At 40.7% G+C, this 23168-nt stretch overlaps 1 protein-coding gene across 8 annotated transcripts; it reads left to right on the forward strand.

Annotated features, from left to right (window-relative positions):
- The first annotated feature begins 2584 nt into the window (after nucleotides 1-2584).
- Nucleotides 2585-22455, forward strand: sec31a (SEC31 homolog A, COPII coat complex component). 8 transcript variants are annotated; one of them, XM_007570806.2, is made up of 28 exons: nucleotides 2586-2820; nucleotides 4170-4249; nucleotides 4476-4599; nucleotides 4725-4923; nucleotides 5840-5935; nucleotides 6453-6593; nucleotides 7142-7284; nucleotides 7941-8040; nucleotides 8139-8300; nucleotides 8529-8681; nucleotides 8772-8996; nucleotides 9080-9154; nucleotides 9242-9283; nucleotides 10175-10456; nucleotides 11754-11865; nucleotides 12378-12556; nucleotides 12648-12774; nucleotides 12863-13008; nucleotides 13919-14092; nucleotides 14580-14804; nucleotides 15625-15732; nucleotides 16103-16205; nucleotides 17287-17694; nucleotides 19291-19346; nucleotides 19754-19999; nucleotides 20347-20466; nucleotides 20555-20626; nucleotides 21639-22455. In XM_007570806.2, exons 2-28 carry the CDS (start codon nucleotides 4171-4173, stop codon nucleotides 21816-21818), a joined length of 4077 nt encoding a protein of 1358 aa, XP_007570868.1. In that variant the 5' UTR covers nucleotides 2586-2820; nucleotide 4170; the 3' UTR covers nucleotides 21819-22455. The 8 variants fall into 8 exon arrangements, with proteins under 8 accessions (XP_007570870.1, XP_007570868.1, XP_007570867.1 ...); XM_007570805.2 differs by having other exon boundaries at nucleotides 19751-19999; nucleotides 21639-21818; XM_016681103.1 differs by having other exon boundaries at nucleotides 2587-2820; nucleotides 17287-17643.
- The last annotated feature ends 713 nt before the right edge of the window (nucleotides 22456-23168 follow it).

Raw genomic sequence — 23168 nt, forward strand, 5'->3', positions numbered from 1 at the left:
ACATGGAGACACTTCATTTAAAATTCTCTTCCCACTTCAATATTATCAATTTATTATTTTTGCTGTTGTATGTACAGAAATATTGCGATTTTAAAATGACACATGCAGAGGTCTCATGTCGCCCTGGGTGGTTGCCCACGTCGCCCATACCAGAAACCGCCAATGGGTATATTGTTGAATTTTGTCTGCGTTTGATTTATTTGAAACACTTAAATTCATTACAACCAATATTACTCTATTTTACAAATAAGTCCTCTAAGTCAGAGGTTTAAATTTGTGAATTTAAACCTTTGAAGTTGGTTAACAGGGTTCAACACACTCTTCACCACCAGGTAAGAATGTTTACTGTCTAGCCCAAAGTGTGTGTCAAAGTGAAAAGCAAGAAGCTAAAGTTTCCTGAAGATTTAATTTTCTAATGTCAATGGCAGTGTTCTTCCAATAGTGGTGCCTGCTGAACAGTAGTACGACCAACTACGTCACTGTGCAGCTCAAAATGATACATTGATATCAATTGAATTACACTTAGGATATGAGCCTTTTTACGATAAATTATCATAATTCATGAAAATACTTTGCTACAATGAAAAAGAAACGGAACATGGGTATAACGCGTCTCGGTACATTCCAACCGCTAGGTGGCCGTAGCGGCAAAAAGTGAGTAAGTTGGAGTTGCAGTGGGTGGCGACACCTTCTTGGTTGGTTCGCTGCTAACAACCATTAATCCACAGTAGAAGAAGAGGAAGGCGGAAAACGACGTAATGGCCAACGTGCAGCTGCAGCGTGTTGGAGGAGTTCAAAAGTTTTTCTTTCTACCTGGGTACAAAAACTTTTAGTTGTATTTTTTTCGCTTATTATGTGCATTTTAAGCAAGTTTGTGTACGAGACTCGAAGTATTCCTCGGTTTTCACGCTATTTCAAGAGGCGAGTTAGCTAAAAATAGATTCTGCAGTATAAAAATGTATCTTTAACTGCATAATTAATTTGTGAATTTAAATTAACATTAATTTGTCCAGATTTATTTGTTGTCTTTTCACACGACGCGCGCTCGTGGTGACGGAGAAGCCACGTGCTATCACTCACAATTTGCTTTAGTTTATTAAGAGTTCACTATAAATAAAGGTGTATCTGCCGTAACAGCATGGTATTGATTAAAACATTACTTGTTAAAATATATGTCCTAATTTTGTTTTCCAGAATATGTTAATCAAGAGGAGCTGATCTTTATTCTTACAGGTACGTATTGTAATCCGGTTATGTTTCTGCCATGTGCATTGCTGTCCCAATGATTATATCAATCACTACCCATCTGACCCATACATATGCATGTATGGGAGAGATTATGGATAACGACCAAAATGAGGGTATTTTTCTTAAGGTCATGTTGAATTTTTGCCTTTTCTACACGAGTTAACATTTCCTCATTGTTGTTCTTTCAGAGTTCACCTGGTTTGCACAATACAGAGTTGGAGATGAGTTATTCGTCATCTGGATGGTATTGACAATGCTACCCCTTACAAAGATTGACCAGTTGTCTTTTGTTTTTCTTCTTAAATTAACAAATAAATTTTGAAGTAGATATGGTGTGAGAGTTTTTCTTTTCCCTTAAAACGTTTGTGCCTTTTTCTAAAGGGTGTCTATTAAAGGCTAATAAGCCACAAGTACACATGGAATAGTTACAGAAACGTTTATGTCACATAATATAGTTGTATTATACTTAAAGACAATATGTAACATGAAAATGTCTTAAAATAACAATTCTTCTTTTGTTAGAATAATCAAACATTGAGTAGTTGGATGATTATATTGGTTTCAACAGAAGTGGATAAAAAAAATTTTTTTTTTTTTCCCCCCAAAAAATGGTGGCTTTTAATGAAGCTTATGTATGTGGTCAGGTGATGGTGTGATGGACTGAGGAAACACGACTGTCTTAATGTTGAGAAACTAGTTAAATTCTGACAAACCTTGACTCATACATTTTGTTGTTAAAACTAAGATTACAAGTAAAGTTAATAGTGTGTAGTTACAAAAATAGAAGTAGAGTACTTCATTTAGTTTGAGCAGTTTCTTTAAAAATGTTATGACATTTAAACAAAATTGAGTAAAATATTGTTAGAAAATTAAACACCAAAACAGAAACAAAATAATACTGTGTTAAAAATAGGATCCTCAGATCAAACGAAATGTGTAGGGTTACTTTTTTTAAAAATTACAAAATCTCGGCTTCTAAGAAAACTGCAAGATGCGTTTTACATTTAAATGTATGTGCTTAATTTAAAAGACGTCTGGAGGCACTGAAACGTCCAGCTTCGTGTGTAGTTTTTTATTTCTACGTCAGTTTTGGATAGTTTATAAGGTAGTATTGCTAGTTTTTAATATAATTTTATTTAAACATATTTCTATTTCCACGACTGTATGGGTGTTTACATTTATTCATTAAATACTATAAATGTATGGAAAAATAAAATCCTTTATTAAGATGAATTTTATTAACAGCAACTGCTGTCAATGAGCATGAGTTACCCTAGCTTCTTAGCTTGCTAGCAAGGGAAAGACGGTGCGATCTATGGTGCGGTTCGTCTACCCGGAAGCTGATGTTCTTCTTCGTGGGAGGAGGTTGTTGCTTAGTGCCACGTTGATGGAGACCAGTGGGGACGTGGAAATCTGTCCTGAGAGTCCGCAGCCGGGACCCGGTAGCCCGTTCCTCTGCCTACACACCAGTTATTCATCGGAGCAGAATCGAAACGGGAACTTCTTCAGGCCGGAGGTTGTGTGTGTTTGTTTTGTTATTGCGTTCATGTGAGGAGCGGTTCAGAAGAGAAGGTAAGCCGCTTTAGAGAAGTAATAAGATCTGTGTGTGTGTGTGTGTGTGTGTGTGTGTGTGTGTGTGTGTGTGTGTGTGTGTAGGTCTGCTACTGTCTTTCATTATGTATCTAGTACGGTACTAACTGAAAACAGCATGTCCTTTACCAGAACAGGTAACACTCTCCCGGATAGCTGGTGGAGTTGACAGTAACACATGGACTGTGTTTCAGCAGTAATGTTCCCACTCTTTTAGGCTTTTTGTTATCCTGCATCAGCTGTTAGCTTCATGCTAGCTCGAGTGTTTTTCCCTTGCAAAATCAAGCCAGATTCTTCATTTCTTGAGAGAAATCCGCTTTTCTGTGAAATTCCCCTGCTATCACTTAATATGAATCACAGAAGCCAGGTGAAAACGAGGCCTGGGTCTGTTATTCTGTAACTAAGCTGTCCTAGAATCAGACTGAACTGTAAAAAACATGCCATATATTTCTAAAGTGTCATTGAAGCCCTGCCAGGTTAATCTCTAAGACCAGGCGAATCTGATCAGATTCTGTGAAGTCGGTGAAGCAGATAAATATAAACAATGTCGTGCAGCATGAAATGCGTTGAGTGCAGGCATGAACCATTAAAACTGGTCCATTTAAAACTTTTCAGTGTTTATTATTGTTTCTGAAAATATTCACACTGCCACTCTCTTTTTGTTCCATCTGTGTACTTCATTGGGATTGGGAAGAGCTAAAAATGATCCCATGTTCAGCCTGTTGCATCTGTTCTGCTTCTAGAATGATTAACTTTGAACAGCAGCGTTACTCTGTTAATCTACAATAGTTATTCACATTGACATTAAAATATTCTGTAGATTTTACACAGATTTCCGTGAAAACAATGTATGTTGTGATTAAATGAAGTGGTATATTAGCCAAAAAATGTGCACTCATGTATCATATTTGAAATGAACATATTTCTACTGAAGTTAAAGTATCAAGTATTCGTCCAAGAAATGACTCAAGTAAGAGTAAAGAAAAAACAGTATATCATAAAAAATATCTACTCAAGTACTGGGTAACATTGTATTTAATATGTTAAAATGACAAAAATATTATATTGTATACATATTCTGATATTTTAAAAATAAAAGTTACTAACAGAGGGTAGAGTGTGCAGAAGGTTTTACTCGAGTAAGAATAATTGTAGTGTCGAAAAAGTAAAATTTTTTCTAAAAAAGATGTTGGGAGAAAAGCTTCATGATGGCTCCCCCCCCTCCCCCCCAACAAACCAGCACAGCTTTCACCAGTTCTGTCATAATTTGAATATGTCACGTTCTGTTTATTTTTTTGTTTTGTTTTGTTTTATTTTGTTTTTTCATCCAGGATGAAACTTAAAGAGATCAACCGCACAGCCATCCAGAGCTGGAGTCCTGCTCAGCACCACCCAATCTACCTAGCAACAGGTTTGAGCCAAACAATAAAGGGATTTAACTTTGTTATCATCACCTTTTAACACCATCTGATTTCTCAAGCAATCTAGCTAATTAAAGTTGTTCTTGAATATGAATGAATCTTGGCATCTCGGTTGCCATGGTTTGTTTAAATGACTTGCTTCTGTGGTTTTATCGCTATAAGGAAAGGAAGACCCATCCACTTAAATGCTGTATTTTTCCGGTTCTGTCTGTGCAGGAACGTCTGCCCAGCAGCTGGACGCCTCCTTCAGCACCAATGCCTCCCTGGAGCTCTTCGAGTTGGACCTGGCTGATCCGTCTCTGGATATGAAGTCGTGTGGCAGCCTCTCCTCCGCTCACAGGTGGAGAAGAGTTTCTCTGCACCGCCACTGTTAGCTGAATTCTCCTGTTTATGTGTGTGTGTGTGTGTGTGTGTTTAGCCCTTTCTCTTCTCATACGTTCACCTTTTTTTTTTTGCTTCCCACAGATATCATAAACTGGTGTGGGGCCCCTACGGCATGGACGCCCAGGGCCACCCGTCCGGGGTGCTGATCGCCGGCGGGGAGAACGGCAACGTCATCCTGTACGACGCCGCCAAGATCATGGCCGGAGAGAGCGACGTCATCGTAGCCGAGAACGTCAGGCACACGGGGCCAGTGAGGGCCCTCGACGTCAACCATTTCCAAGTATGTAGCCGTCCGGCCCCGAGAATTGTTTTTTCTAAATTATTTGCCTTTTAGCTCCAATGAAAAAAATATTCATGCTTTACTTTTTTTAAATATAAAATCAAAAAAATTATTAGACAGCCCCGGTCATTCTCTTCAGTAGACAGTCTGTCTTAGAAAAACAGTGTCTTTAGTCAGAGGCTTCTTCAAGTTCGCTGTAGTATAGACTGCTACAGGACATCTTTCCTTCCCACAGCTGTAAATCTACAATAAATCTTTGAAGAATTTTGAATTAATTTCAGCAACATTTCATTTCCCTTTGGGATCAATAAAGTATTTTTTTAATTGTAAAGTAGTAGGAATGAGAGGACATAAACCTTATTGCTCAGTATTATTATTATTATTATTGTTTTTTTTTTGACATTTTAAGTGAGAATTTGCTAAAACTGTCGCAATAACTGTTGATCACTTCATCACATGATGAATTAAAATGAGCTCATTAGTTTCCATTTTGATGATTAATCATTCATAATACATTTTATTTACAGTTTCAGTTGTTCTTTTATTTCCTTATTATTTATTGTTTTTGGTTGTCATGTTTGATTTAGGATATTTTAAAACATCTTCTAGTTTCAGTGTGGAGTGTTCTGAACAATATTAAAGTTTACTAGACTTTGAGAGGCTGAACTTGCATTATTCAATCCATATCAATGTTTTACTTGATAATGGTCTCTAAATAATAAAATGCACACCACATTTTTTAGTTTTGAGCTCTTTTTGAAAACTACCTTCCTAGTTGGACGCTGCTTTGTGTCACATAAAAATCTCACTGAAACACACCCAAGATTTTGACCTGAAAACCATTGAGGAAATTTAAGGGGTATGAATATTTTTCAAGGTGATTTTTATACTGACTATTTTCTCTTTTTTTCCCCAGTCAAACTTGGTTGCGTCTGGTGGGAATGAATCAGAAATTTACATCTGGGACATGAATAATTTTGGCTCTCCCATGACGCCAGGACCTAAAGCACAGGTACGTTTACGCTGCTGACAGCATTTTTAGTTTTTATTAATACCTAAAATGTGATTACCAAGTTAAAAATTGCTTTAACACAAGTTGAAAAAAATGCCAGGCTTAACCTTGCAATTAAGATTACCTTCAAACATTATTTAATGCCAAATTAAAATAAATAAATAAATAATTTGTCAAATTGTCTTTAATTTGATAAAACTGGAAATGAAAAAAAAGAAATAACTTATTAAATATAGATTTGTTTATTTGTTCCTCAAATAAATGTATTCATTTTAAAAACTCAATATATATTATTTCATGTTTCTGTGCTGAAGCACATCATAAATTAATAAATTTAAGCTATTTCAAAAGTTATTTTATTTTTGGTAATTTGGCTCACTTCACTCTCCATATTGTCTATGTTGAGTCTGCTGACACTCATTCTATGGAATGCTTGAATGAGATCATTTTTTCTGGGATGTATTAAAATATATCGGGGTTTTCTCTCTCTCTCTCTCTTTCCTTCTTTCTCTTAAAGCCGCAGGAGGACATCAGTTGCGTGGCGTGGAACAAACAGGTCCAGCACATCCTGGCCTCGGCCTGCCCGAGCGGCAGGGCCTCGGTGTGGGACCTGCGGAAGAACGACCTCATTATCAAAGTCAGCGACCACAGCAACAGAGTAGGTCCTCCACCTAGAGCGCACAGAACATCACAGAGTGGGGCTGAAACGATTAATTGTGATTAATCGATTATTGAAATAAATCGACAACTAATGTAGTAATCGATTAATTGTCACCTGGAGTACAGAGACCCAGTAGAGGCCATTTATTTAAACAAAACCAACACATCCAGAGCCGAAACTGTACACAATATATTGGATTTAAAATAATAAAAAAAACCTTTGGTGTAAATAAGTTTTAGCCAAAACTCCTCAAGTGGTTTAGTTTCAATTTTAAATTTGCTAAAAGAACTATATGCTATTGCATTTTAGAAAATAAAATCTTATTTAAAAAGGAATGGAATAATTTGTTTATATGCATTAATATACTTCTAATATTGTATAAAAAAGGCTTAGGGGGATAAATGAAAAATCTGTAGAATTTTTCATTTTTTATATGATTAATTGCTTAATGGTGAGAACAATCGATTACTAAAATAACCGTTAGTTTCAGCCGTGTGGTGGAGCGTGTCTCACCCTGCCGCTGTGCTCCATGTGTCTGCCTCCAGATGCATTGTTCTGGGCTGGCCTGGAACCCCGAAGTGGCCACTCAGCTGGTCCTGGCCTCAGAAGACGACCGGCTGCCGGTCATCCAGATGTGGGACTTGCGATTCGCTTCCTCTCCTCTCAAGATTTTAGAGCAACACACGCGGTAAAAACTTCTGTTCCCTTCCTCTGACAGGCTTTATTCACGAGTCTTTATATTTAGGGTTTTATGACGTAAAGGTAAATCATATTTATAATGAGTGCTGTGTGTCGCTGAGAGACTTTTGGTCATTTTTGGCGTTTCAGAGTCGGTTAAATCTCCTGTTTGGCTCTAAAGAAAATATAATAATTATGCTCACCTTGATGCAGGGTGTTAACATTTCTATGATATACAGAAACATATCGCCCGCTATGCTTAAAGGGGCAGTGTTATGTATTTTCCAGGGATTTTATAGCACAGTGAAGTAACTATGTTACCTTCAGTTGTTATAAAAATACTATTTTTATCGAATATGACTTAAAAGAAATTTGACTTTGAAATTTAACGCCTTGAAATTGGGCCTCTGTCTCTTTAAGAAGATCCTGCTCTTTCTGAAACTCCGCCTTCAGGAAGTATCGCAGCATGGCTCCATTAACTCCTTGACGACGTTTTTACCAGCATTACTCTGAAGTAGCTCCTATAATGAGCTCAGCAGTTCCACCAGGTGTTTGCTAATTGCTGCTGGCTAGTCTGAAGGAGCTGAGTGGCTGTGAAAACCCTTCAGTCTCTTAGAGTGTACTCCCGACCCAGTTGATCTAATGGTGCTGCTCCGTTTTGTGCAGAGGGGTCCTGGCTATCGCCTGGAGCTTGGCCGATCCGGAGCTGCTCCTGAGCTGCGGGAAGGACAGCCGCATCCTGTGCTGGAACCCCAACACAGGAGAGGTAACGCTTTCCCCACCCTCTGTCTCGCCGGTTCGTCTGAATGTTCTGCACCTTCTCGGCATTTGCTTCACGAGGGAACGATTGGCTCAAACCTCCAGGTTCTGTACGAGCTGCCCACCAGCAGCCAGTGGTGCTTCGACATCCAGTGGTGCCCCAGGAACCCGGCGGTGCTGTCGGCCGCGGGCTTCGACGGCCACATCGACATCTACTCCATCATGGGAGGCAGCAGCCAGGCGCAGAGCCAGAGGCACGCCGATCAGGTGAGGGCTTCACTATTAAGCCTGTTGCAATTTAAACAATGAATCGCATGATAAATTAAAAGAAACTTAATCATTTTCAAATTGACACATTAAATCACAGTAAAATGTTAGACGCTTGGGCCTCTAACTGCGAAAAATGTGACTGCTTCTGCATCTGTTATCATTTCTGCTTTGTGCTGTGAGATTTAGTGAGGTTTTCAGTGCGTCTTACTTCTGGCTCCATTTCAGATCAGCAACTCCTTTGGGAACCTGGACCCGTTTGGGACGGGGCAGCCGCTGCCTCTGCTGCAGCTGCCGCAGACCCCTGCCGCTCCAGCTACAGTCAACCCCCTGAAGAAGCCCCCCAAGTGGATCCGCAGACCAGTGGGAGCCTCCTTCGCTGTGAGTCAGTGAAGCTATGCTCCAATTTTCTTAGTGGAAACCGTCATCGTTTACGCTGTTTTTTTTGTTTTGTTTTGTTTTGTCTCGTAGTTTGGAGGGAAGCTGGTGTCGTTGGAGAACGCGAAGCCTCCGCAGCCCCAGCAGCCCACATCCCATGTCGTTCACATCAGTCAGGTCGTCACGGAAACGGCCTTTTTGGAGCGCTCCGACCGGCTGCAGGCCACCCTGAGCTCGGGTGGCTTCGTGGACTTCTGCCAGGAGAAGATCAGCTCGGCTGAGAACGAGTTTGACAGAACAGTCTGGTCCTTCCTGAAGGTAGGAGCATCAATCTGTTTCAAAGAAGAGTTTCCAGTAAAACACACCCGTTTTTTTTTTTTTAAATGATTTTTGGTTGCTAGGTGAATTTCGAGAGCGATGTTCGCAGCAAGTACCTGGAGCTCCTGGGCTACAACAAAGAGGACGTCGCCTCCAAGGTGACTGCATTCACATAGCCTGACTTTAGCTCAAACTTTTCTTTTCACCTTGGTGTCTTGTGATAAATGTGTTTGTGATGTTTACAGATTTCAGCAGCTTTAGAGGAGAAACCTGCTAACGTCCCTCAGGTAAGTTGAGACGCTTAACTTGTATATGTTAAAGGAATTTTTAAGGATTTTTAGGAGATGCGTTCAGAAAAAAAAAGTGCTCATTACTCAACTTTTTCTCACAACAAAAGCAGCCTGGAGTTGGACTAATGCTGCATCTTATGGCCACAATACCGAGCTAGCAGATTGTTGCTAAGCTAAAGCGCTAATTTAATCTTTTTATTAACATTTATTTTCTGCCAAAGATAATAACTGTCATTATTATTATTATTATTATTATGACAGATGTGTGTCTTCAGGCTTGAGGCTGTGGGTTTTTCATGTTGTGCAATAAGGAAGTGTTGCAAGATTTCCTCTCCTGTTTTTGTAGCTTCAGGATTTTCACTCAGTTGGAGTGAAAAAAAGAGCGAAGGAGAAGTTCAACTCATATGAACTGAAATAAAATCCTATTCATTTAAAATCCTCCCCAGTCGGAAAGCGAATTAAAATCACATTTGCACCAAATGATTAATATATAAATCAACAGTTAGTTTTGAAGTGGCCATGAAGACCAGAGAAAATGTTTCTTTCTTAAGCAGAGTGATCCACAACATCCATTCAGACTATCTGTGGCAGCTAAGACAGCTAAGAGATTTGTTTGTTTGTTTGTTTGTTTTAAAGTCACTTTCAAGTAGCAAGACAATTTTGATAAGGAATAAATATGGGGAGTTTTGTTTTATTTCCAGGCTTCATTCCATTTATGTGGAAATATTTGGATCCATCCAACTGTTTGGATGGATCCAACTAGTTGGATGTCCATTTTTTTGCACCTGTCATCCAACCCTTTTGTCTGTCTGTCCATCGTTTCATCCATCATATATATATTTTTTAAAATCCTCCATCTCGTCCTGAGCTTGTCTTTTGGCTCTGCAGCCGGACTTGTCCGCCTCCACCTCACCGCTGCCTTCAGCAGACCTCAGCCTGGCGCCCCCTGCTGACACTCCAGAGGCAGCGTTCGACCTGATCGCCGCCTCAAACCTCCAGCCTGCAGCCGCGCTCCATCTGAACTCCACTCCTGACCTGGACAGCGAGGAGCCGGCAGAACCGGAAGATGGTCCTGACAGCGAACTGGACACCAACATGGTGGAGGAGGAAGAGGATGATGAGGATGAGGAGGAGAAACAGGAGGAAGAGGAGGAGATCCCTCTGAATGAGGTAGAGTTTGATGAGAATTACTCTTAAGCTGCATTTAATATCACTGCACAACTAAACACAGGCTCATCCAGGTGATTTTAATGCAATTGCTCTGGGAGAAAAGGTTTATTGTCTCCAAGTTCATGCAGGTTGAGTCTCGCTGCCCGTCCTCGGTGCCAGTGGTTCAGGTTGCTGCATACCGCTGGTGATTCTCTATTAGGAGCCACCGAGAGGAGCTTAATCAATGAGAATATCTGTCAGTCAAATTAATGTGGGTTCATTCAAGTGAAGGCGCTGCGTTCATGTTGAATAACTCTGGTTGAAACGGCAACACAAAAAAATTCCAGTTGAACTCGGTTGCATTTTTTTAAGTTATAAGAACTTCCCTAAATGTTCTTGGCTTGTAAGTAAGTCTAAAAAAAAAAAAAGGATTGTAGACGTAAGTGTGTTGGTCTTTGTAGCCAAACAAAGCAGTGTTCCCATTGAAAACCATGAAACCTGAGGGGGGTTTTGTGCAGAACTGCACATCCAACATGACGTCATGTTAGACTTTCTGAGTTCTGAAAATATCACAGAAGACGTCTCTGTTGGCGTGTTGTGATTCCTAACGCCTGTTATTTCCAATCTAATCTGTTGTAGAACCATTTTTATGTAAAAAATTGTGATGCAAAATGTGTTGCAGGTTTAAAATGGGCCGATGGACATAAAACACATTACAAGTAAAGATAAAACTCACAAAAAGGAAACAGTCAGATGGTAATAGAGAAAGACAAACTGATGGGAAGTAAGAAAACAAGAATATGACTATAAACACACAAAAATCTGAAATATAAGACATCTGTGTTGTGATGCTGTGTTTTTTGTTTGTTTGTTTTTTAAGAAATATGAGAAGGAAGATAATTTTAGGATGTGGAAGTTTCTCCTCTGAAGTGAAAGATGACTGGTCCACCCTGAGCAGTGGTCACTAACTGCGTTCTTTACTTTTTCCAAGTGATTTGTGAAACTTGAATTTCTCACTCTTGATCATTTTGATTTGCTACTTGTAGAAGTTGTGGCATTAGATTCCTCTTAATTGTCTTTGCCAATAACTAAAATTCCACTTTGGTCCTGAAGTAAATTATTTTCCATTCACGGTGTGAAAAGTGCGTCTATCAGCCTCTCTGGTGGCATCGTTTTGGATTCAAATGTGTTGGCCCACCAACACATTTGGCTGTACTCCTGGCATCAAACCATGTCCTCTCTCTGTCTTTTTTTAATGATTTGAAGTTATTCTGCAGCTTTTGGTTTTGTGTAGAAAACATTTCGTTTTATGCTTCAGGACCTGACAGCCCAGGTGGAAGTGGAGGAGAGCAGTCCTGTGGAAACGCCAGCAGAGATCCCCCCTCCGGTTCCCACTCCTTCAGGAGGAGTCCATCTCAGCATCAGTAAAGGTACTGCCTCGCCGGCTCAGGGAGAGCGAGAGAGGGAGATTCCATAAAACTGTGTTCAAATATTTTTGTCAAATGAAGCTTCTTTTCTTTTTCATGACAACATATTTAGAATCAGTGTTTCTGAGGTTCTGAACCGATGTAGCTCCTTACACAATACGCTTCTGACAACTCCGTCAGCGGTGGGCACTGCTAGCTAAAAAGTTAGCTGTGCTAACCCTGAAGCACTAATCCGAATCAAATTTACTGGCCAACTATTTTACATACAATTAATTTCAATAGTCCTGCTAATTGAAATGCTAAACCAACATAGTATTTAGCAGAAACTCAAATTAATATTTTTTTTTTATTAGAACGAATTTGACTTTGTTGGGGAAATAACGTTTGGTCCATTTTAAAGATTGATCAGACCAGGACTTTAATTTTTTATGCAGATTTTCCATAGCAGATAATTTTTTTATATATTACTATTAATATAAAAATGTCTCTTTTTTTTTTTTCTTTCTTTTCATTAGATGTGGACGGGCTGATCACTCAGGCTCTGCTGACCGGAGACTTTCAGGGCGCCGTGGAGCTCTGTCTCCACGACAACCGAATGGCAGACAGCATCATCCTAGCAATTGCCGGAGGAGCCGACCTCCTGGAGAAAACCCAGAGGAAGTATTTCACCAAAGCAAACAGCAAGATCACCAAGGTGACTCCTGGGGGAAAAAACCGCTGCTGTGAGAGTTTGCTTATTAAAGAGAGTCTGTTATTTATGATGGAAGTGTGCGTCTGTCCCGCAGCTGATCAGCGCCGTGGTCATGAAAGACTGGCACGACATCCTGAAGACGTGCGATCTGCAGAACTGGAGGGAGGCCATGGCTGCCGTCATGACCTACGCTCGGCCCGAGGAGTTCTCTTCCCTCTGCGGTGAGGCGTCGCGCGCCTGTTCCTGTTCTGAACTTATCCCAGTTTCACCACCTTTACCTTTACCGTCTTTTACGCCTCCGCTTGTCAGACCTTCTCGGCAGCAGACTGGAAGCAGCAGAGGACCTGCAGCTCCAGTCTCAGGCCTGTCTGTGCTACATCTGTGCGGGTAACGTGGAGAAGCTGGTGTCCTGCTGGAGCAGAGCTCAGGACGGACACTGCCCTCTCTCCCTGCAGGTTTGTGGGTTTCTTCTTAACGCACGCTGCAGCCTGAATGAGGAGGCTTCAAAATGGCTGACTTCCTGTAGGGGTGGGCGGTATGGACTTTGAATTTTATCGCAGTATTTTGAGGTACTATTTAAGGTAAAAGAAAATGACTTATTCTATAGGTAATAAATAGTTTTGCAGTACAGTGACTGCATGGCACAGTATTTATAGCACCACAAACACACTTATTGTTCTTAGATTTGCTTCTTCAGGAGACCACTTGAGTACAAAACTGGTTTATATCACCAGACTGCAGACAGTAATTGTATTTAATCATATTTGAGCTTACTGATATTTATTGATTCTTTCATGAAACAAAAAGTGGAGAAAGTAGCAAAAAATAACAATAACCAAACTGTTATTTTATTTTTGTTTTTAAATTTAACATCAACATCAGAAATTTATCAAATTTCTTGAGTTTTTCATAATAAATGATAAACGATAAACTTCCTGTTGGTTTTAGTCCCTGACCTGAAGAGACGTTTTCTCTTTGTTACTGATTTCCAATGTCTGTCATACACTGACTGGCCTGAATGAATTTTTGGGGGCGCTGTTGAGCTTTTTGGTGTTGCCCATTTTTAATTCAATTGAAATATAAAAAATTGATTTTATACAAAGCATGAGGTTTTTAGTTTGTTGAGACTCCAAAACAACTCAATGACACGAGACATCCTTCGGTTTCAATATGCCTCAACAAAACAACGGCATCACTGGCCTGTGTGAAACATTAAGATAATAAAAACATTTTAAACTTTGATAACATAATCTGTGGTTTTCTTGTTTAGAAAGCTTTAGAAAAGCATAAAAACCAAAATATAGATGGACTCTGAGCATGTTTTATCCAGATTATTCCATCCTTTTCCACCTTTGTTTGCCTCAGGACCTGGTGGAGAAGGTGGTGGTGCTGCGTCGGGCGGTGGAGCTGACCCAGCAGTCCGGACCTGCAGCGATCGGCATCCTGCTGGCTGAGAAGATGAGCCAGTACGCCAGCCTGCTGGCCTCTCAGGGCGGTCTGTCCACGGCCATCACATACCTGCCCGACAACACCAACCAGGTCTGCAGCACCGCTGATAGCATGGTTCATGGGGTGACTGTGGCTGTGTGGGTAGAATCATCGTCTTGTGATCAGAAGGTTGTAGGTTCAATTCCAGCTTCCTCCTGCCACATGTTGATGTGTCCTTGGGCAAGGCACTTAACCCCAAATTGCCTACCGATCTGCGTATTGTTGTATAAATGTGTGAGTGTGAATGGGTGAACGTGACTCCAGTGTAAAGTGCTTTGAGTGGTCAAAATGACTGGAAAAGCGCTATATAAGTTCAATCCTTTTACCATTTCATTTAGTTAAACTTAAATTCACTAGAGTTTGTTTGTTAGTCTGTAATGTTTGTTTTGTATGCAGTAATTGGTGAATTAATTAAAACAATTACACCGTTTGCTCTTCTATGAAGTGTGTACTCAGTCAAAGTCTACATAAGGGTTCGAGCAGGACGTAAGCCTGGCTGTGTGAGTGTTGGGTCTCAGTTCGATCTCCGTCCGTTCAGGTTGCGGTGCAGCAGCTTCGGGACCGTCTCATCCGGGCTTTAGGACAGCAAGCAGCACCAGCACAAACCCACAGAGCTGCATCTCAGCTGCCCGGCCGCCCGCCTCTCCCCCAGCATCCGTTCCCCCAGGTCCAGCCGGCGTTGGTCCCTCAACCTGCTGCAGGAGTTCCAGCACCAGGCCCTACACCTGCTTCTGCCCCATCTCAGCCTCAGTATTACCAGCCGGTATGTTCTCCTGACGAACCCGTCAAAGGGTGAAGAGTTTTCTTACAAGCCATGGTTTAGAGGGGCAGTATTGTGTAAAATCAACTTTTTGTTTTAGCTGTTCATCATGTTATGATGTTATTCCCACATCAAAAACCTGATTGGAGTGGCTTTGATTCTTTTATGATGTTTGAGAAATCCTTTAATCTCCATGACAACCATTCAGCTGTGCAAAACACTTGGGTGGACCTAGCGCCTCCTCAGACCTGCAGTTTCCGAGCTTCCTCCAAGTTGCCTTCCTCCTTGACTCCTCCACTCGGCTCCTTCAGACTAGCCAGCAGCAATTAGCAAACACCTGGTGGAACTGAGCACCTGCTGAACTAACTGCACAAGCTGCTTCTTAGTGCAACGCTGGTAAAAAAATGTTGCTGAAGGGTTAATAGAGGAGCCATGTTGTGATGACTTCCTGAAGGAGGAGTTTCAGAAAGAGCAGGAGTTTTTAAAGAGACAGAGACTCAATTTCTAGGTGTTAAGTTACAAAGTCAAATTTCTTTGAAATCATATTAGCATATATCATTTTTATAACGTCTGAAGGTGACATGATTGTGCTATAAAATGACACCATGTGCCTGAAAATCACACATTACTGCCGCTTTAAATAAGAAGAATTACCCAGCTCACTCCGACTGCTCATCGGTTCTCCATCCCTTTTTCAAAAAGCGGAGCTTTCCCTTTAACTCGTCTTCATAGTGGTGTTCTCATGGTGGTGCTCCTCTCCCTCTGTCCCATGCTGTGGTCATCCCTCCTCTGTGGCGTCACCCTGTGTCTCTGTTTGCTTCAGGTGAGGGCTGCCTCCACCGTCACCTCCTGGAGTAACCAAACTCCCACAGCCTTCCCAAATGTCCCTCCTCCTCCTCTTCCTCATGTAGGCAGCACCCCAGACCAGCAGGTACACAATCCTCCATCCCTGACTTGACATGCATCTTGTTTAAAAAAATAAAATCAATCTGGCTTTTATTTGTTGGACCCATGCTCCATGTCCAAATTGTTGCTTTGTTACGGTGATGCCCTCTTCTGTAGCCACTTCCTGTCAACCGTTTCCTTTTTTTCCTGATGCTCTGATGCATTTCGTGTCTTTGTTTGGATTGTTTCACTGCATGACTTTCATTTTTCTTCATACATGTAAATACTTGCCATCCTTTAATAATGAACCGAAACCTGTAGCTGAATGGCTTTTTGTGGAAGCCACTTCAGCAGATAATTAGCTCGCCTCTCTTTCTGTTGCTATTAGTTTTGTTGCATTTGCTTCAATCTTTCAGGCGGAGCCTCCAAACCCGATGTACGGCCTGCCAGCCTCCAGCACACCAGCCGCCCCTTCGGCCTCCTCCACTCCTGGCTACATGTACTCTCATCAGTACCAGCGTAAGTTGGGACTTCAAGTTTGTTATTGGTCTTCAGGTGTAATGAAGCTGTTAATGTGAACATGAGTTTCTTTGTCTTATTGTTTTAGAAACCAGATAGATGATGTGTATTATCCAGTCAAAGTTGCAGAACTTATAAACGAAGCTCCTGTGACGCCCAGATACACTAATCAGGCTTAATATGACCAAATCGTCCCTTCTGAGGTCTTGAACCGATGTAGCTCCTTACACTATGAGACACTGGGTATTCTCACAGCTCGCTATCAGAGCCAGGCAGTGGTGGGCACCGCTAGCTAAAACGTTAGCTGCACTAACACTTACAAGGAATGACATTAGTCCCGCTAACGCTATCTGATATTAGAGTTCCTGTAATGCTAAACCAACATGATATTTAGCAGAAGCTAATGCTAAAGTGGTAAAAAAAAAAACACGACATCTAGCAGAAGCTCTAATTAAACTTATTTTTTTTTTCAATGTTAGCAAAAGCGCTAAGCTAAAATTTAGCTCCGCTATTAGCGGCAATGTGGCAATGTCAGGTGTTTGTGTAAAATATTATGCTTTTCTTTGCCATGGATTCTTACATGTATACAAGCTAATATTCAGGTTATCTGCTCAGCTGTCACCTACTGAACTGACTTCCTGTCTGTATCCTGCCATGGGTTTCTAAGACAGCTTTCTTTCATGAAAGTGACAGTTGGCAGCGTTCTTAATCCAGAGCATCAACAGAAATATTCCCAAAAAGTGGGATTTGTCTTTTTTTTTTAAGAAAAAGGGGGTTGAGGGGAGAAGGTAGCATCCTTCTGGCCTCCAGTCCAACTAGCAACTTTCTCTGACATGTCATTTTCAGTGAACGCCTTCAGTTCTGCTCTCTAGAACAACATTTGTCTGTGGAAATGTTAGATTCTAACGTCTGACTCTTGAATGTCTTTGACTCGTCCGTGTGAGCTCTCAGCTCTCTGCTCGTTGACTCCTCTCTAGCTACACGTAGAGCATGTGGTGAAGCCGTCCTGTTGCATGTCGCAGCTGTTTTGTTGACCTGCAGCAGGTTTTTCCACTAACAGAACTTCCCGTGTGCCTCCCAGCCTACCCCCAGGTCAACCAGTACCCGCCTGGAGCTGGGGGGGTTTCCATCTATCAGCCTCTTCAGTACTCTTCTACTGCTCCTCCTCATAGTCCTCCTGCTGAGCCCTCCTCCCCTCCTCAACCCCCCGGCTTCCTCTCTCAGTATACTCAGCCCGTCCCGCCTCCTCTCTATCCGGGACAGCCTCCTGCCGGCCACAGCCTGTCCTCCTCTCCTCCCTTTCGCCCTCCTTTCTTTCCCTCCTCGTCTTCCTTCTCCGCTCCGCCGTCCTCCGGAGCGTCTTTCCAGCATGGCGGGCCAGGATCTCCCGTGTCGTACATGCCGCCTCCACTCCATCCTCCACCGAGCGGAGTCTCAGGTACACAGCTAGACCCCGACCCCGGGCTGATCCCCGCCTCTAAGAGAACAGGTCTGCATGGCTCTGATCATCCTCTCTCTGTCTGTCTGTCCTGCTAACCAGCTCACTCATCCTCACAGGGAGCTGAACTAGAGAGATTCAGATTAGTTATGATCGTAGTTGTAGTAGGTAGAAATAATAGTAGTAGTAGTAAAAATAAGCATAATAAATATTTTAAGAATAGTAAAAAATAGGTAGTGATATCACTAAGATAAAGTAAAAATTCAAAGTAAAAAAAATGTAAAAAGGTAGCGGTATTGATAATAATAATCGTAATAATTAGAAAACGTCTGAAGAACAAAAACTTACCCGAATGTTTTGCAGGCCTCAAGTTTAAGTGTCAAAGCTTAAGCAGTTTAAAACATCACATAGTTTTTGTTGCATCTCATTAGAATGTCCAGAATTAGCTCGAATGCTACCGTTAGCTAAGATGCTATAAGTAGCATTCGGGCAATCATTGACTTACGCCATTTACTCAGCAAACATTAGTGTTCAAGGTAAAATTAGCTAAGATGCTAAGGTTAACCAGAATGCTAATGATAGCATCTTTGCTTTCAGTAGCATGTTGGCTAGCAGTGACTTACTCCACTCAGGCTATCTTTAGCTTAGATGTCAAAATGAGCTAAAATGCTAATGTTAACCTCATTGTGTTGCTATGGCTGTTAAAAAATAATATGAAAATACGAACATTATTTAAAAAAATTTTTTAAAAACACTTGATAGTTGTAATAAAAATATTAAAATATTAATAATATGAAAAAATAATAATGAATTTTAAAAAATATGTTGTCCTTGCTGGCAGAAGTGTTTATTTGTAGAGTCACAGATTAGTTAAAAAAATTCTCTGATGATCAACTAAAAAAGATTTAAATGGTAAAATATTGTTGGATTTCTGTAATATGACTAATGAGGGCTGCATTAGAAGAATAATTATCTGAGAGATTTTTGTTTTCTAAATGTCTATAGAAATTAAAATATTCAGCACATAACATGATTTAGTCATGTTGATTAAACTGAATGCAAAGTGAAGCCAAGCTGCAGGTTGGGTCAGAAACGTCTCGCCGTGGCCATGGTCGCTGCTAGCTCACTGATTGGCTGAGAACAAAGGAGGCAGACAAATCTTTACTGGGAAAATGGAGAAATGATGTGAATTTAATTTGCATGGCTTTCTGTTGGTAATGACATTAAATTAATGATGCAATAAAGACAGCATTGGTCTCTAATCTCAGAATGATTAATCAACAAGGAGTCTGTACTTGATTTGTTTTGGTTGCCAAACAATCCGGCAGAGAAATCAAACTTTACTTTCACTTTAATTCATTAGTAAAACACTGATGTACGTTTATGTGAAATTTAAATAATTGTTATACTTGGTTACCAGTTTTAAAGATATTGAATTTCATAAAGAATTGTCTTTATATGAAGTGTTTGTGTATAAATATACATGCACAGTGTAATATTGAATGATGAATAGTTTTCTAGCTGTGTCTGAGTTTATTTAGCTATATTAAAGGAGTCAGAAATGCCAAATTTGGAACATTGTGTGTTAGCAAAAGCTAAAACAATCAGCTGAGGTGTGTGTGTGTGTGTGTGCGTGTGTGTGTGTAGGACCCCAGAATGGCTGGAATGACCCTCCAGCTCTGACCCGAGCCCCAAAGAAGAAGGTAAGTCTACGTTCATTATTTATTTTAAAAAAAAAATAAAAAACTGGGTACTACTAGTATATAAATGTTTCCATCCCCGGACCATTAGTTTGTTTCACTTAGCTAGCATGCTAACATTAATGTTGCAGAAATTACGCACTAATAGACAGGGTTTTTAACCAGTTGTCGGACAGATTCTGTTCATTAAGACTCAAGACAGATTGGAGAAAAACACACAGTTCCTACCTGTTTGGTTTAAAAGGCCAAACAAAACACTAAATCTTCAAACAGCACAAAGGCTCCAAAACCACAACTGGACCTAAACGTAGTGTGGAACGCACCTTTCCTTATTTGACCAGTTCTGGAGTTTCTAGATGCTGAAACAGAGCAAATTATTTTATTTTTCTAATTTTTTTTTTCCACAGCAGGTTCCTCAGAACTACACCCCACCCGCCCCGATCACGGCTCCCATTCTGGCCCCGCTGGGCGCTGACCCCCAGGCTCAGCCCATGTCATCTGGAGGCCCCCAGGATGTGCTGCAGGGTCTGCAGGGCTCCCAGGTCCCTTACTCAGGCATGCACCAGACACAGCTCCCCAGTCAAAGCATGAACGCCTCAATGCCCAACTCCAACATGGAGGGCGCACCCGGAGCACCGACAGGAGACGCCATCCAGGTACGGACGTCTCGGGTCAATCTAACCACGACCTGAGGGGGAAGTTTCACCGGACCTGTCCATGTTGTCTCCACATGAGAGCTGCTGTAGATAGGAAAAGATAAATGAATACATTTCCACCAATAAGCTCAGAAACTTTAAGATTAATCTAAAATAATTTCTAGAAAAACCTTGGAAATTTCTGAGTTTCAAAAGTGTAAAATTTTTGACTTTTGGACATTTTCTAGGTTTGTTTTTCAAGAAAATTTCTGAGACCAGTCTAAAAATATTTTTGCACAAATGTACTCCCTTCTGTTTTTTTTAAATGTACAATGCCTCTAATCGCGGCCACCGTTGGCTCCTGTCAGCCTCTGCAGTCGATCCCTGCTGAGAAGATCATGAAGAAGCCGATCCCTGACGAACACCTGGTGCTGAAGACGACGTTCGAGGGTTTGATCCAGAAGTGCTTGGCCGTAGCCACCGACCCTGTGAGTCTGTCATGGACAAGCTGCTCCGTCTGTCCTCCGTCTCTGTTCAACACGCATGAGCCTGTGTTTATCCGACTTCTCCTCACAGCAAACCAAGAGGAAGCTCGACGACGCCAACAAACGCTTGGAGGCGCTCTACGACAAACTCAGAGAGCAGACGGTGAGTGTCTCACTGCTGTGGCCACGTTGGTGCAAATGTTTCTCCGCAAAACAACCGGGAGACAGTCAGATTGGATGACGAGTGTGTGTGCACGTCTTTGACTTTGACTAGGCCACTTTAATACAGGAATTCATCTGAACTGCTATGTGAGAATTTTGTTTGCATGTTTTACAACTTTTAAGGCTGTAAAATATGCAACTTTTTAACAACTTTATATTGTTGTATGTAAAGTTTATAAAATAAATAAATAAAAAAATATTTATTTTTATTACACCAAAATAAATATGCTTTTATTTTGGAATAATAAAACACCAAAAATAAAAGTTTTTTTTCTTTTTCTGGAAAATTTCTGAGATAAATATCAAAATTTTGAGTTTTTTTTCTAGTAAATTTTCAACTGATGAATTTTTTTTTCTAGCACATTTTAATGTTTCAAATTCAGAAATTATACTTTTATTTTGGTATAATAAAATTAATAACGTCACAGCAAAAGTCTTATTATTTTGGTAATAACAGGACTTTATTATGACATTCTTCTCATATCATGACTTTATTATTGTATTGCCACAATTTTTTTTCTGATATTTTATGATTTTATTCCTTTATTTTACGACTATTTTATGGTAATATAACTTTATTCTTGTGTTACTACGATCTTCTTCTCCCATTATAACTTTGTTCTCATATTTTGCGACATTGTTTTTGTATTATTATGACTTTTTTTTCTCATTTTTATGATTTAATTCTCGTATTTTGCAACTTTCTTGTACTACTTCCGCTTTATTGTGGTAGGATTATGAATCCATTCTTGTATTTTATTACTCTGTTGTCATATTATTACAACTTTGTTCTACGACTTTATTCTCGTCTCAGGATTTTCTCATAAAATTCTGACTTTCTTCTCTAAATGAGACAACATTTTTGCTCCTAATATCCCCCCGTAGACTTCTGAAGGCAGTCGGTAGCTTTGGGTTTAATTCGTTTCTAACTCTGCTGTTCCTCCTCCGCTCAGCTCTCTCCTGCCATCATCGGAGGACTCCACAGCATAGTGAGGACCATCGAGTCTCGCTCCTACACCGAGGGCCTGAACATCCACACCCACATCGTCGGCAGCAGCAACTTCAGCGAGACGTCGGCCTTCATGCCCGTGCTGAAGGTGGTGCTGACCCAAGCCAACAAGCTCGGCGTTTGAGGCCCGAGTCCGTCGCCGCGGCCCCGCCGGCCGCCCGTTTTGCGGGGAGCTCCGTTCGGTCGGCGACGCGAACGACTCCTGAGACTTCTCAACTGCAACGGTCGGCTCTTCTTCGTGCCATTCGCGTTTTCTTTTTTGTTTTCTTTTGTTGTTCTTGTTTTACGACGCAACTCAAACAAGCCATGCGGTCGGTCATGCGCAGTGGTGAAAGTAGATATTGAGTCTAATCAAGGGCTATTCAGAGAAATACCACACCAACCTTTACGTGGGCTGGCCGGTTCTGAACCACGGCTTTAAATCAGACACTTCAATTAATATGCAAAACCTCTTTTTAAGGTAAAACTGTGTAAAATAATTTTAAAAAAACAGTCAGGAGTGATGATGGTAAAAAAAAAAAAAACGGGACGTTTAAGGACACGTCTGTGTTCCTACTCAGTGTTATAATGTCACAAATTACAGCTAATATTAATTATGTATTAATAGCAGATTTCTGCTGCATGCTTTTCGCTCACACGTCATTCAACAATGCGACAAGTTTTAGATTTAGGAAACTTTCGCTTGTTCGTCTTTATAATCTCTAATCTGTGCACTACATCAACGCTTCGATGCCTTCCAATCCACAAATTCATTCTTTTTTTTTTTTAATTTAGGTCCATAAAATTTGCAATGAACCTCCATAAAATCATGTTGATAAACTTAAAAACAAACTGGGCATTATGTAATCGGTGCCAGTTTCTTTTTTTTTTTTATAAATCCATGTTTGTGTCGTGTTCTTAATTTCACCACTGGTGGCGCTGCGGTCAGCGGGTTGGACCGACAGGTTGTCCAACGCAGCAGCAGCAGCAGCAGCAGTGAAGTCCCTCGTGTCGAAAATATCTATGTTTTTATCCGATTTGTTTTTTTTATTTTCGTCTTACTTTCATGTTTTTTAGTAGTGTAGTCACGAGGCTCAACAGCGTGCAATGAACTTTACGGAAACAAGCTTTTATCGTATTTCAGCGTATGCATGCTCTCTCTCTCTCTCACACACACACGCACACACACACGCACACACTTGGCTCGGCTGTCTTTAAAGCGTAAGGAAGAAATTCTGTGCTGATTCATCGGACCTCAGAGGGAACCTGGAAGGAAGCTGTACTTGATAATTCATTCCAGCACCGATGAGGGCTGCTGCCTGATTGGTCGACCTCACTTCCTGTTCTAGGAGAAAACAAGTCTTTTTGTTTCTGACCGACTCCAGGCAATATTTTCAATAAATAGTATTTATTTACAAATTACCTTATGCCTTTGTTTCTGTTTTAACTGCTCTATTTTTTTTGTTTTTTTTTTTTTTTTGAGCTGGTGGTAATA

Source organism: Poecilia formosa, unplaced genomic scaffold, assembly GCF_000485575.1.
Source record: "Poecilia formosa unplaced genomic scaffold, Poecilia_formosa-5.1.2 Scaffold269, whole genome shotgun sequence".
NCBI classification, from domain to species: domain Eukaryota; kingdom Metazoa; phylum Chordata; class Actinopteri; order Cyprinodontiformes; family Poeciliidae; genus Poecilia; species Poecilia formosa.

Coding starts and splice junctions, on each gene's coding strand:
- sec31a (XM_007570805.2), top strand. CDS start 4,171: ATGAAACTTAAAGAGATCAACCGCACAGCCATCCAGAGCTGGAGTCCT. Junction 12,557..12,647: donor CAAACAGCAAGATCACCAAG/GTGACTCCTGGG, acceptor TCTGTCCCGCAG/CTGATCAGCGCCGTGGTCAT. Junction 15,733..16,102: donor GCAGCACCCCAGACCAGCAG/GTACACAATCCT, acceptor TCAATCTTTCAG/GCGGAGCCTCCAAACCCGAT.